The sequence below is a fragment of the Echinops telfairi genome, unplaced genomic scaffold (genome assembly GCF_000313985.2).
Source record: "Echinops telfairi isolate 266 unplaced genomic scaffold, ASM31398v2 ScPeMD7_7469;HRSCAF=8507_1, whole genome shotgun sequence".
In the NCBI taxonomy this organism is placed as follows: domain Eukaryota; kingdom Metazoa; phylum Chordata; class Mammalia; order Afrosoricida; family Tenrecidae; genus Echinops; species Echinops telfairi.
This window is the reverse complement of record NW_022111373.1, coordinates 116,731,437-116,745,071: the sequence shown is the minus strand read 5'-3', so window position 1 is coordinate 116,745,071 and position 13,635 is coordinate 116,731,437. Positions and strand designations below refer to the sequence as shown.

The 13,635-nt window shown below is 47.8% G+C and overlaps 1 protein-coding gene across 1 annotated transcript in view; it reads left to right on the top strand.

The window, feature by feature from the left end:
* DNAJC21 (DnaJ heat shock protein family (Hsp40) member C21) overlaps positions 1–13,635 on the top strand; it is a 28,974-nt gene that overhangs the window by 904 nt on the left and 14,435 nt on the right. Inside the window, exons 2-10 of the mRNA XM_004698082.2 lie at positions 1,548–1,704; positions 2,934–3,027; positions 4,575–4,698; positions 6,424–6,546; positions 7,123–7,427; positions 8,676–8,827; positions 11,943–12,030; positions 12,463–12,621; positions 13,207–13,249. Of these exons, the coding sequence (XP_004698139.2) occupies positions 1,548–1,704; positions 2,934–3,027; positions 4,575–4,698; positions 6,424–6,546; positions 7,123–7,427; positions 8,676–8,827; positions 11,943–12,030; positions 12,463–12,621; positions 13,207–13,249 (1,245 nt within the window). The remainder of the gene's footprint in view (positions 1–1,547; positions 1,705–2,933; positions 3,028–4,574; positions 4,699–6,423; positions 6,547–7,122; positions 7,428–8,675; positions 8,828–11,942; positions 12,031–12,462; positions 12,622–13,206; positions 13,250–13,635) is intronic.

The window sequence follows — 13,635 nt, the reverse complement described above, 5'->3', positions numbered from 1 at the left end:
GGAAGTCAGGCCATTTGCGTCCAACGAGCTGAGGAGGCTGTGTGAAGGAAAGGACAGGCGTAGCTCTGGCGGGGCCATGGTGAAGCCCTCAGCTGCTACCTGGAAAGCTGAAAGGTCAGCCATTCGAAACCACCAGCCGTTCTGTGGGAGGTAAGAGCTGGCGAGGTGCTCCTATACAAATGACAGCTTCCTGTCACCACCTGCCCTGCTGCTGGGCGAGACCAGGGGTTGGGGGTTGGGTAAAGGCACAAGAGCAGTGCCACCCTGTCCATGTCTTTCCATCGGGAAAGCGACGCCTTTTCTGGACCGTTCACTTGTACTGCCGTCAGCTTGGCTCTAACTGGGACACCTGACTCCCCTGTTGCTGTGGAGATGAGCAGGGAGTAAAATCAAGGTTCTGTTCATTATGAGAAACCGTATCCACATCTGTCCGAGGGTGATGATTAAAATGGAAAAAACAGAAAATGCAACGGGATCTAAGGTACTCTGTAATACTGAGCAGTGATTGCAACAAGGTGGAATTTGGTAGTCTTAGTCGTGAATGGCTTCCTTTTATTTTAAGTAAGCTGTTTACTTTTTCTCATCAACGAGAAGGCATGGAGGTAACTGCCTGCTGGCACTGAACCACTGGCTCAGTATGAGCAGGTCCCATCGTCACTGAGAATCCTGGCTTTTCCCTCATCACCTCAAGATTGTTGCCGAAGCTTCAGCCATTGTGCGCTCTTAAAAGACAAGAACAAAGAGCAAAGAAGCAAACAGCAGTAGATGTAGCTGTTCCTCCCCTTGGTCAGAACTGTGATGTGGCTATTGCGAGCAACAAGAGGCCGGTGGGGTGGATGGATATTTTAGACTTCCCAGCCACATCAGTAAAGGGCTGTTAAGAGAAAAGGGGTGGGGTGGGGTGTCACCTGACCTGCCACCGAATGGATTGAGTCTTATATTTGAGTTTTTAAAATCTGTTATATAGGTATCAACTGGCCTTCAGTAATGTGGAAAAAGCTCGAAACGCTTAGAATTCAACATGACTTACAGTGGTGCTGCTGCTGACAGTGGATGTACTTAGCTATGATGTAAGACAAGGAAGTGATGAATGGCTCTTTGGTGGTCATCGATCCTTATCAGACCATATTTGAAGTGTCAGCTTCCAAGTGTCATCGTCTGACGACATGTACAAGGTCAGCAAAAAAGCGAAGAGGCAGATGGACCCAGTGGCTGCAACAGTGGGCTCAATCAGGAATGATTGTGAGGATGGCGCAGGCCTGGGCGGTGCTTCCATCTAGGGTGCACGGACGTTCGGTTCGCTCTGAGTCGGAGTCAGCTGGACAGAACCTAGCAACAACAAGTGGCATGCCCTGGAGTGTTTCCTCCAGGAAAGAGAGGAGATGACACATTGGCTGGCTTCCCAGGGGCCATCACCGTGAGGAGACTCGCGGTGTGTTACAGCGAGGCTATAGGAAAGGACGTTGTTATGTTACTGAATAGAAGGCTTCTTTTGATTCTATTGGCCCACAGTTCTGAACTAAGATCCACAGCTTTTTGTGCTTAAGGCTCTCTGCAAGGAGAGCCGTGTGTCCAGTTGCAGTGCTTATGAGCGTGTGCAAGTGTCGGCTCAGCTGGGGAGCAGCAGGCCAGCTGAAGGACTGGGGGCCACTGTGATGGTGCCGCCTCCCCTGGAGCCCTCGTTTGAGATCTGCAGGACCATTTGTGAGGAACACATTTCTGTTGTCATATTTTCTTCTCACCTATTAGAAGACGGGTTTTAACTCACACCTTGGACTTTGATAGACTCGCTGTGAGTGTTGTTTGTTTGGCATCACGGAGTCTGTTCTGACTCACTGTGGCTCTAGACGCAAGAAAACAAACCACTTGTGGCCCTGTGCCTCTGTAGTTGATTCAAAGTATTTCCCTTAGCAGGCGTATCCGTTATTTACTACTGTGGAACATACTGCCCCCAAACTTGACCATCCAACAGCAAGTAGTGGCAAATAGTAAGCATAGTCATTAAGTAGGCTCGGTTTCTGAGGGTCAGAATCAGGGACCAGCTTAGCTGGGTGGCTCTTCTCTGGCTCCTGGTTCCTCGTGAGGGGCACCAGGTGGTGGCCTGGGCAGCAGACTCACAGGCTTCACTGCCTTGGAGTCCGCCCTCAGACTCCCTCCTGGGCTGGCTGCTGGTTGGGAACTGAAGCTCTCCCCACCTTTCACCCATGGGCTTCTCCCTGGACTCTGGCAGCCGGCGTGATCTGAGAGAGAGCGCAGGGTGAGAGGAAGGTGCCCAAGACGCAAACTCTGGTCTGACCGTGAAAGTAGCACAGCCTTCCTTCCGCCTTCTGCTATGGATTTCCCGGAACAGACCAACCCTGGTTAACGTGGGCTCGGACCACACACAGGCAGGAATACCTGGAGGCGGGCAGCGTTGGGGACCATCTTGGAAGCTGGCTACCACACTGAGGTGGAGGCGCTTGCTTTTTAGACTCCGGCGTGGTTAAGGATGCACCGTTGGGGTTGGGCAATGATTAGTTAGCACATCTGTTTTAACACTTTATGACTTTTGTTTTCATAGGCAGTGATCAGAAAGAGAAGCTTACAGATAATCCTCCGAGCACAGAAACAACCTAATAAGAGTGTTTCTTGTCATAGCTGAGACCAACACCCCCCCCCCACTCCTGTATTACCCCGGACTTTTCCTTCGCCATTAGGCATTGGGACCTTTGTGTGCTGGGCTTGGGGGGAAAGGCTGAGCGTCCTGTCACCCCAGATCCCGACTCCCAACCATCCCCTGGGACCCCTTGGCTTTTGTTCTCAGCCCTTTCTGGTTTATACCCTCCCAGCCTCCTGAGGCTTGCGTGGTGGAGGAGCTCCCTCGAGAGCTCCTGAGATCCCGTCCTCCTACCCTTCTGATGACTGAACGCCTGTCTGTGATTTTGTTTCCACAGATAAGAATCTGGAGAATGCTGCTGAGGCAGCGGAGCAGTTTAAATTAATCCAGGCGGCGTACGATGTGTTGAGTGACCCTCAGGAAAGAGCCTGGTGAGTCTGTCCGACTTTATTGTGTTGGGAGGGGCTGTCGGCGTCTGTCGGGCTGTAAGAAGGATGATTCAGTAAACGGTGCGGATGTGAGTAGAAGCATCTGCCGCCTACGACTCATTACGTAAAGTCTGAGGCAGTGCCCTTCAGAGATAATTCCTCCACCTACCTCTTCTTATCAAGGAAGCAGGCCCTGAAAGTTAAAGCGATGTGAGCATTGCTTTGCTTTCCATACCGAAGTGACTGCCCATTAATTGGGGGTGTTGACAACTTGATTGATAATCAGACAAGAGGGATGTTGACTTTCAGGACAAGAACTGTCATAATTTCCCATGGTGCTGCTCTGTGTAAAGGAATTGAGTTGAACGTCAACATCAGTGACAAATGCTTCAATAAGGATGCTCTCTGGTCGTTAGGCACTGTTTCCAAAGAAACATCTCTTGAGTTTCAGGTCCTTGGAAAGCTTTTGGTCAAAGGAGTGAGTCGTGTGTCAGGATCCAGGCTGCTGTCAAGTCCTCCCTGTGCTCCCCGGTACAGCAGAGCAGCAGAGTGGCTGTCAGCGGAGGGCTGGCTGTCTTTCCTGCAGAAATCAGAATCAAGAGAGGTTCTTAAACGTTTTTCTACCTGACAAAGCCAAAGATCTAGCCTTAGAAATGATTTTACCTTCCTTCCAGAACTTTGAAAATCTTCTCCGATCCACCTTCGGCTCTTGTCTCTCTTCTGGCTTTCTGGTGGTTTTCTTGTTCCAAGGATTCCCTTGTCTTGAGTTTGGCCTGTTAACTCTTATTATCTGGATGGTAGCACCCAAGAACCTGATCTTCCCAGAGCTGGTGCGGAATTTTGACTTTCCCGGCTGTATGATGATGATACTTCACCTCAGGTGTCTGAGCTTCGATTTTGTACTCCACCAAATAGGGATAGTAGCTCCTTTTTAGGTGTTAAGATGAGTACTTGAGACAGTGTGTGCGTCAGCCCCTGGGGCAGGGAAAGGAAATGGTGGGTATCTCTATGTTTGCAGTTGATCATGGAGGTAGGCTCTGTGTCAGCTGTACCCAGGAAATACTGAGAAATGACAAATTGGAAGTATCAATAAAACAAATCAGCCTCTGTTTTACCATTGCTTTAGTTTATCAGTTCAGAATTCTGTATATTAAAGTTCATATGAATGTAGGAAGAATTTACTTCTGGTGTCTGCCGGCAGATCCCTGGACTTGAAGCGTACAGCTATCCACTGTCTAGTGCTGTCTGACTTGGTTCTCCTTAGTGAGGTTCTTCCCACTCCCATGGAAATGCACCCTCTTTTCCGGGAGAGGCTGGGAAAGGCTCTGGCTTCTTAAATTCCTCTGTCATGTGGACTGGCAGTGCCTGCTGACTCTAGGCTATTAGAAATGGCAGCCACTGCATGGTGGCTCTGCAGCTCTGTGAAGGATTGCTCAGTCTTTTCTCCTTGGTCTTGTCCTTGGACACCTTGAGAGGCACCAGGATAATGCTTTGGTTGTTCACAGGGAAGAGTCCCGTGGCCCTCCCTGAAGAGGCTGTGTCTGTTTCAGGTATGACAATCACAGAGAGGCCCTGCTCAAAGGTGGCCTTGATGGCGAGTACCAAGACGACAGCTTAGATTTGCTGCACTATTTCACTGTGACCTGTTACTCCGGCTATGGAGATGACGAGAAGGTAAGAGAAGGGAGCTCGCGCTTAGCTTCTTGCCAAGCTCAAAGGAAGGCGCTGCCAGGCATTGAGGACTCTGAAAATTTAATTGTTCCCCGGTGGAACACGACACAGAGTTGCTTTACAGAGGGGAAATAATTTTTTTAAAAACCCACCTTTGGACAAGGGAACAACAAGTGATCCAAATTGGTGGTGAGGTGGGTGTGGGAGACCTGGTAGGGCATGATCAAGGGGGATGTAACAAAGAGGAAGTGCTGAAACCCTGGTGGGGACTGAGCATGATAGTGGGACAGGAGGAAGGTCAAGGGAAATAGAGGAAAGAGCTGGGAGGTAAAGGGCGTTTATAGAGGTCTAGATAAAGACATGTACATAGATCTATGTGCCTATATTTATAGGTTTAGTATTAAGGTAGCAGGAGGACATTGGGCCTCCACTCAAGTACTCCCTCAATGCAAGAATACTTTCTATTAAATTGGCATTCTATGATGCTCACCTTCCCAACACAACCGCTAAAGACAAAGCGGGTGAATAAGCAAATGTGGCGAATAAAGCTGATGGTGCTCGGCTATCAAAAGATATAGCGTCTTAAGATATGGGGTCTTAAAAACTTGAAGGTAAACAGGCGGTCATCTAGCTCATAAGCAACAAAGCCTACATGGAAGAACATATCAGCCTGTGTGATCACGAAGTTTTGAAGGGATCACTGTAGACAAATGGGTGCATAAGCAAATGTAGCGAAGAAAGCTGATGGTGCCCTGCTATCAAAAAGTATAGCATCTGGGGTCTTAAAGGCTTGAAGGTAAACAGCCGGCCATCAAGCTCAGAAGCAACAAAGCCCACATGGAAGAAGCACACCAGCCTGTGCGATCACGAGGTGTCAAAGGGATCAGGTATAAGGCATCATCAGAACAAAAAATCTTACCATAGTGAATGGTGGGGGGAGTGCGGAGTGGAGACCCAAAGCCCATTAGTAGGCCACTGGAGATCCCCTTGCAGAGGGGTCTTGGGGAGGAGACGAGCCAGTCAGGGTGTGATGTAGCAACGATGAAAAATACAACTTTCCTCTAGTTCCTAAATGCTTCCTCCCCGCCCCCACTATCATTATCCGAATTCGACCTTGCAAGTCTGGCTAGACCAGAGGATGTACACTGGTACAGAGAGGAACTGGAAATACAAGGGCATCCAGGGTGGATGATCCCTTCAGGACCAGTGGTGTGAGTGGCGATTCTGGGAGGCTTAGAGGGAGAGTGGGTAGGAAAGAGGGAACCGATTACAAGGAACTATATGTGACCTCCTCCCTGGGGGGTGGACAACAGAAAAGTGGGTGAAGGGAGATGTCGGACAGGGCAAGGTATGACAAAATAATAATTTATAAAATATCAAGGGCTCATGAGGGAGGGTGGAGCAGGGAGGGAGGGGAAAATGAGGACCTGGTGCCGGGGGCTTAAGAGAGGAAATGTTTTGAGAATGATGAGGGCAATGAATGTACAAATGTGCTTTACACAATTGATGTATGTATGGATTGTGATAAGAGTTGTATGAGCCCCTAATAAAATGATTTAAAAAAAAGAACAACAACAGAAAAAACCACCTTTGTTTTTGAGGTCCCAGCAGTAGACCTTGGTCCTGCATCTGGTCAGCAGCGAGGTATGTCATGTTGCCTTTGAACAGGTCGCCAGTGACCAGCCCTTTCGGGGATTGAGAATTTAGATTTCTGCCACTGTGTTCCAGGGTTTCTACACGGTGTATCGGAACGTGTTTGAAATGATTGCAAAGGAAGAGCTAGAATCCGTGTTAGAGGAAGACAAGGAGAATTCCCCGTCCTTTGGAGACTCTCAGAGTGACTACGACACGGTAAGAGAAAATGTGAAGGGGAGAAGAATGGCTGCTCCTTTAGGATGAGCTCTCATCAGTGCCTTTTATTTAAAACAGGACAGACAGGCAGACACGCAGGGTCGTGTCCTCAGACACCCCCTCCCTTCCTGAAAGAGTGTGGTGGGGGGGTCTCTCTCAGCCTCCCCTCTCTGCTTCCCTGATTTGAGCACGCACCCCATTGCTGTAGTCTCTGGTTCTTCTCCTTCCCTCTCTGACTCCTTTCTGGAGAGGGCCTCCTCCTGTAAAGCCCTAGAACAGTGCTTCTCAATTCTTCCTCATGCCGCGACCCTTTCATATAGTTCCTCGTGTGTGGTGACCCCCAACCATAACATAATTTTCTTTGTTACTTCATCACTGTCATTTTGCTACTGTTATAAATCGGGCGACCCCTGTGAAAAGGTCGTCCACCCCCCAGGTTGAGAACCGCTGCCTTGGAAGGGGACCGTCTTCCTCACTGACCGAGCGTTAGTTTGAAATGAGTTCAGAAAAGCTGGCAGGTGCTTTGCATCCGTAGACTCCACTGCAGAAACCCCTTTTTCCCTTCTGTGTCCGCAGGTGGTCCATCCCTTCTACGCTTATTGGCAGAGCTTCTGCACGCAGAAGAACTTCGCGTGGAAAGAGGAATACGACACGCGGCAGGCCTCCAACCGCTGGGAGAAGCGAGCCATGGAAAAGGAAAACAAAAAGATTCGGGACAAAGCGAGGAGAGAGAAGAACGAACTGGTCCGACAGCTGGTCGCTTTCATTCGGAAACGAGATAAAAGGGTGCAGGCTCACCGAAAACTGGTAGAGGAACAGAACGCCGAGAAGGCGAGGAAAGCTGAAGAGATGCGGCGGCAGCAGAAGCTGAAGCAGGCCAAGTAGGTGGTGGCGGGGCGGCTCCCCCATCTGTGGGGGGAAGGCCAGGAAACTGCATCCTTCGCTCCACAACTCTTAAAAAAAAATCCCAGCAGTGGGTGGTGTTCTCTCTGACTTTCTTTCTTTTTAAATCATTTTGTTGGGGGCTTGTACAGCTCTTATCACAATCCATACATCAATTGAATCATTCTTTTCTAGACATTTACTTTCTATTGACCCTTGGTATCAGCTTTCTAACACCTCCCCAAGACCCCCTGATATATTGTACATTGTTATTATTTTCATCTCACACCGACTACTGTCTCCCTTCCCCCATGTTTTCTGTTGTTCTTCCCTCTGTAGAGGGGTGTATGGTTATGTGTCGATCATTGAGATAGGTTCCCCCTTTCTCCCTTCCTCTCCTCTCTCCCCTCCCCTCCCCTTCTGGTATCACTATTCCTACTCCTGTTCCTGGATTCTATGTGTCGTGAGCTCCCATCCTAATCTATACCTGTGTACATGTTCCGGTCTAGTCTGAATTGAGAAGCATAACGATTTTTAAATTTTAATAGGCTGTTTAGTGTCAGGCACCCTTTGTCCCTCAGGTCCTGTCCAGACCCCTGTGGAACTGGATAACAGCTCACGTTCCTGGAGCTCCCAGTCCGTCCGAGGCCCTGTTCTCAGTGGCTTTCCTCACAGTGACTCTGAGACATGTTCCCATCTTCCTCGTTCTTGTGAGGAAAGAGGTAGGGCAGCCAGGCATAGGGTTGTTGCCTGGCCAGGAGTTCACCCAGCCCTTCTGAGATGAGAGCCATTGCTTTCAGCCACCATTGCACTTGGCTTCTTAGAGATTGCGTTTTGGCTTCTTTGAAGTTCTCCTGTGAGGAGTTACTGTAACAGCAATGTCCATCGCATTATGGCATTAAAAGAAAAAAAAAACATCTAAAAATTCTACCTGCCCCGCCTTGCATCTTGTGAAAATGAGCATGTGGCACCTTACGGTGGCCTGAAAGCCCTGCTGGTGTTGTGAGTCTGACGATGTCTTTCCAAGCCCATGATCTAGTGGAGCAGTTAGAGTCAACCCCACGAGGGCTGACAGCCTAAGTGCCCTCACCCCAGATCCAGCTCGGCCTGTAGACGTTTTCAGCTTGGGAGGATGGCGTTTTCCAGGGGGTGGAGGCGAGCCTAGCAAAGAGCAGAAGCAGCACCCAGACAGACATCCGTCGCCTCAGTGTCCCCCGTGGTGTGACCCTGCTCTTGTGTGTGCACAGGCTGGCAGAGCAGTACAAAGAGCAGAGCTGGATGACCGTGGCCAATCTGGAGAAGGAGCTCAGGGAGATGGAGGCGCGCTACGGAAAGGAGTTTGGAGATGGATCGGAGGAAGATGAGGTGGAGGAGCAAGAGCCCAGAGATGGACAGGAGGGTAAGTCTCCTGTCCTTGAGAAATGTGAGAAACTGACCAGAGCTGTGGATAGGGCCTGTGCACTCCAGAGCCTCCCGGGGCCAGTGGAGGGGCCCCAGTGTGAGGCAGCAGGGAAGCAGGCAACCCCGCAGGGCCCTGGACTCCGAGCTGGCTCTTACCAGGAGGAGAGGGGAGCCAGCGATAGTCGAGTGTCTGATCTGGTTTTAAAATCTGGGTTTTTAGGTGACAGTTTTCCACTTGGCGGGTAATTCATATTGACCACAGTACTGTCTCAGCCAGCCCAAAGTGGTCTAATGGAATAGTCTCCTTTAGGCGTGGTAACAACCCTTCCTGACCGTGTTCTATGGGCTCTGTACATATATGGACAAATAAGTGTGTGTCTCACAGGTGTGACTGACGGGCTGTTACAGGAGAAGCAATTAAGTAAGTTGTACGTTGAGTTTCAGTCGCTGTCATTTCCCGAAAAGCTGATACTGTGCTGGCGTCTGGGGTTCGGATGGTCTCCCTTTCTGGCTGTGGACTCGCTCTGCTGCACCTGCACAGGTGCTTGTCATCAGTGCACAGATCTGTGATGGGCGGAGCCCCTGCCTGCCTGATTTCCCCCACTGTCTTCAGCTCATGAGAAGTCAGGCAGAATAATCCAAGCATCGTCTGTCTGCCTTTACAAACAAGGTTTTCCAGATGAGCAGCAGAGCTTTCTGCTCCCAGGAAGATGTGCAGCCTTGGAAACTTGAAGGGGCAGTTCCACTCTGCCTTAGAGGGTCACTATGAGTCGAAATTGACTCTTAGGACAGTGAGTTTGGTTTGGTTTGGTTTAGTCCAGGCAAGAAAATGGCACACTTTCTACAGAAAATTATTAGGAAATGGTTCATTTATTAAAGCATTAGTAAATCAGAAGTGCAGTTTTGAAGTGCTTAGAAAATTATAGCCCAATGACGTGGCATTGATTCTTTGTGTCACCATATAGGACAGAGTAGAACTCCTCCACAGGGTTTCTGAGGCTATGAATCTTGACGGGAGCAGACCTCTTCATCTTTTTCCTGTGGAGTGGCTGATAGATTTGAACCGCTGATCTTGAGGTTAGCAGCCTGTAGTATTAAAAAGGGTGCAGAGGGAGGTGGGGGACCAGCCCCCACCGCTAATACTCTCTACGAGTTCAGTAAGTACAGTTGTACGGTTGAGATATATAAGTATTATATTAAAGTCATCGAGAGCATGAGAGATAATACAATACTACAGGCAGACATATTACATGGTAGCATTGCTGACCTCCTCCCCGCTTGGTGGTCCTCATGGGGGGAACCCGGCTGCCAGAGCAGGAGCCGCCTCCCTCGCGGGAGCTGCCCTCTCATCCATCGCCCTCATGGGAGCAGCCTTCACGGGAAGCAGCTCTCCTTCCTCAGCCACCCTCGGCCAGCCACCCTCGGCCAGCCACACCTCTCGAGAACCAGTGAGCCTCCTTATTTATTGCTAACCACATATCATATTACTTTAGGGGGATACATCCCAGCATCATGCATCACAGAGAGGGGCAATACAATTCACAACAACCTGCGTCATAGAGAGGGGTTGTAACATAGGCAATACAAGCAATAGGAGGGGGATGACCTAGTCATCTTAGAGTGGTCCCGGGTTTGCCTTTGGGCACTGCTTCAAGGGAACAATAACAGAAAAGAATGGGCCCTATTTGGGGTGAGTCAGACTACAGTCTGGCCGCTCTAGATGGCTGATGTTAAGGAGAATAACCTCTGACCTATTTTCGCTGCCTAATGAACAATCATTCTCAAGCAGCTAAGTCTGGTACATATTTTGGGGAGACAACTTAAGAGAAATCCTACTGTTCCTCACAGCAGCCCAACACTTAACCCACTATGCCGCCAGGGCTCCTTTGAAAATTGTAAAGCACTCTGTAAACACAAGGCAGCTTGAATATACAGAATTTCATAGTTTATCTGTTTATAATTTGTATATACACTCTTGCTTGCTCCTCAGACATTATGCGTTACATGCAGAGTTCCATCGTGTGAGGGCCTTCCTTTTACTGTCCCAGCACAGACCCAGGTGACAGATGGTCTTGGGAACATATGGCCAGTTTTCTTTTCTTTCCTCAAATCATTTTATTGGGGGATTGTAAAGCTCTTACCACAATCCATACATACGTCCATTGAGTCAAGCACATTTGTACCTTTGTTGCCATCATCATTCTCAAAACATTTTCTTTCTACTTGAGCCCTTGGTGTCAGCTCCTCATGTGGCCAGTTTTCCACCCAGTGTTCTTTATTCACGACGGCCTTAGTCAGGTTCTTAGTCGGTGCCTTCACGGTCATGTGCCCGGCTGTTAACAAAGGTTGGTGGTTCAAGCCCTTCAGCAGAAAGAGCTGGCTCTCTCTCCTCGGAGTTAAAACCCGAAACCCTGTGGGGCAGCTGGGCTCTCTCAAGCAGGGTGGCTGAGTCGGAGCTGACTTGCTGGCACACCACAGCAGCACCACCAATGATGGTGGAAGGTTGTCGGTTGCAGTCCTTTAAGAATTTCAGAGTGGGACATAGCTGTAGTTTGAAGCCAACCTTTCTCCAGAGGTGGTTCTGAAAAGTCCAACTACTTGCTTCATGGTGAGCTCTTGGTTTTCTAACGTGACCCTTGATTGTAAAACTTACTTCATCCATGGGCTGTAAGGGTTTTTGTGAAAATGAATGGCAAGGTGATCTAGTTGGATGCGTTTTCTTGGCATGCCCTGCTGCTTTAAACACTGATGTCACGGGTTGCTTTCCTGTCAGGACTAACCACTGCTTTAGTTTATGATCTGTGTACAACTTTAGTCATGACTAGACATCCATCACTTGAGGGCTCTTTATTTTTTTAAGGAAATTGGGTAGTTTATTCATTTAACAATTTTAATGCCCTTTAAGTTTATATTTTATTGAGACAGGATTCTTACTGCCTTCCTCCCTCTTGAAGGTAAGGACAGTGAAGAAGAAGAGGATACCGATCTTTTTGATGACCTTTACTGCCCAGCGTGTGACAAATCATTGTAGTTTATTCATTTAACAATTTTAATGCCCTTTAAGTTTATATTTTATTGAGACAGGATTCTTACTGCCTTCCTCCCTCTTGAAGGTAAGGACAGTGAAGAAGAAGAGGATACCGATCTTTTTGATGACCTTTACTGCCCAGCATGTGACAAATCATTCAAGACGGAGAAGGCGTATGTTTACTATTTTTTATTTAATTTATTTTAAAAAACTACTTTTATTTTTTAAAATTTTGTATTGTCGATTGGGTGAAGGCTTAGAAAGCGAGACCAGTTTTCCATGTAGTTTGTACACATTTTGTTTCATGCCATTGATGGCAGTCCCCAGAATGTAACGTGGCTCATCCCACTTTCTTCCTGGATGTAGTGGAGTCTAGAGGGGTGAGAACTTAGACAAAACCAGGAATCTGAACAATGGTCATGAGGCCTGGAGCTCAGGACCAGAGTCCCAGGGAGCACCGAGGTCAAGGCGCATGACACACACGACCTTCCTCTGCTGGGCCTGCCATGTCGCTTTGTGCCTGCTGGATGACTTGGTCACCGCAGCGTGCTCGGGCTGGCAGCCACCGTCCCGTGGCAGTCCCTCACCCCACGTTGTTGTTTCAGCATGAGGAATCATGAAAAATCAAAGAAGCACCGGGAAATGGTGGCCTTGCTGAAGCAGCAGTTGGAAGAGGAGGAGGAACAGTTTTCAGGACCACAAACGGATGAAAATGCGGGCAATGCCAATTCTGAGGACGAAGTGGACGACGTCCCCAAACAAAAGTACCTTTCAACATTAAATGCTGCTAAGTGCATTTTTCATCCCATTGAGAGATTGCTGATAAATGCAGTTTCATCCCAAAAAAGTTAGGCTGCTACGCTGATACTATCCAGTTAATGGTTAATTTTTACTGTGAAAGGAACGGGCTATAGCTGTGATGTCGAGTGAAGTCGTCAGGGGTGTTACGAGTATCAATCTGCTGCCAAAAGGCCATCGCCCTGAAGAGCCCAGGTGGCGTTTCCCGCTGTGTGTGCATTCCTGGTGGCACCATGAGCTGGCTCTGAGCTGGCATCAGCTTGACACCAGCCGGCCAGAACAGCTCTGCCATGACTTTATTAAAAGCAGCCGAATAACTGGACAGTTAGTTAATTAGCTCATGACTGTCAATTTCATTTGAGCCATTGCTAGAACTCCCAGTTGTGGTTATGTGAATATTTTCTTTTTCTTTTAATGTTTTACATTGAATGTTTCTACTAGTTTAGTGCTTTCTGTATCGCTAGTTTGGAGACCTTTTTTTCTTTTTTTTTTAACCTACTTAACTCTTACAAAGTCAAGAGTTTGACATTTTGATTTATTCCTACCCTTAGGCTTTCTAAAAAACAGAAGAAAAAGAAACAGAAGCCAGCACAGGTATGGGGAATTAGTTTTTAACTTTCAGTCATGAATGTAATAATGCATTTGAGAATAATATTTTCCTTTTTGTAGCTAGCTTTCTAAATTGCTGTTATCAGTGTGTTTTAAAATATTGCATCTGGATTTCTCATAGTATGAATTATTTGAATGACAATATTAAAAGTAGATATGCATCTGGATACATCTGATGGCAGTAAGAGCTTTTAAATCATTTGGAAAATTGTAGCCCACCGTTTTATTTTTTTTTCAATAGTTTTATTGGCATATAATTGTATAATTATATTGGCATATAATTCACATATACAATTCAGTAGTTCAGTTATGTCAAGAAGAGATGTACAACATTTAAAACATTTTCTTTCTTGTACTCATCCATTATTTGC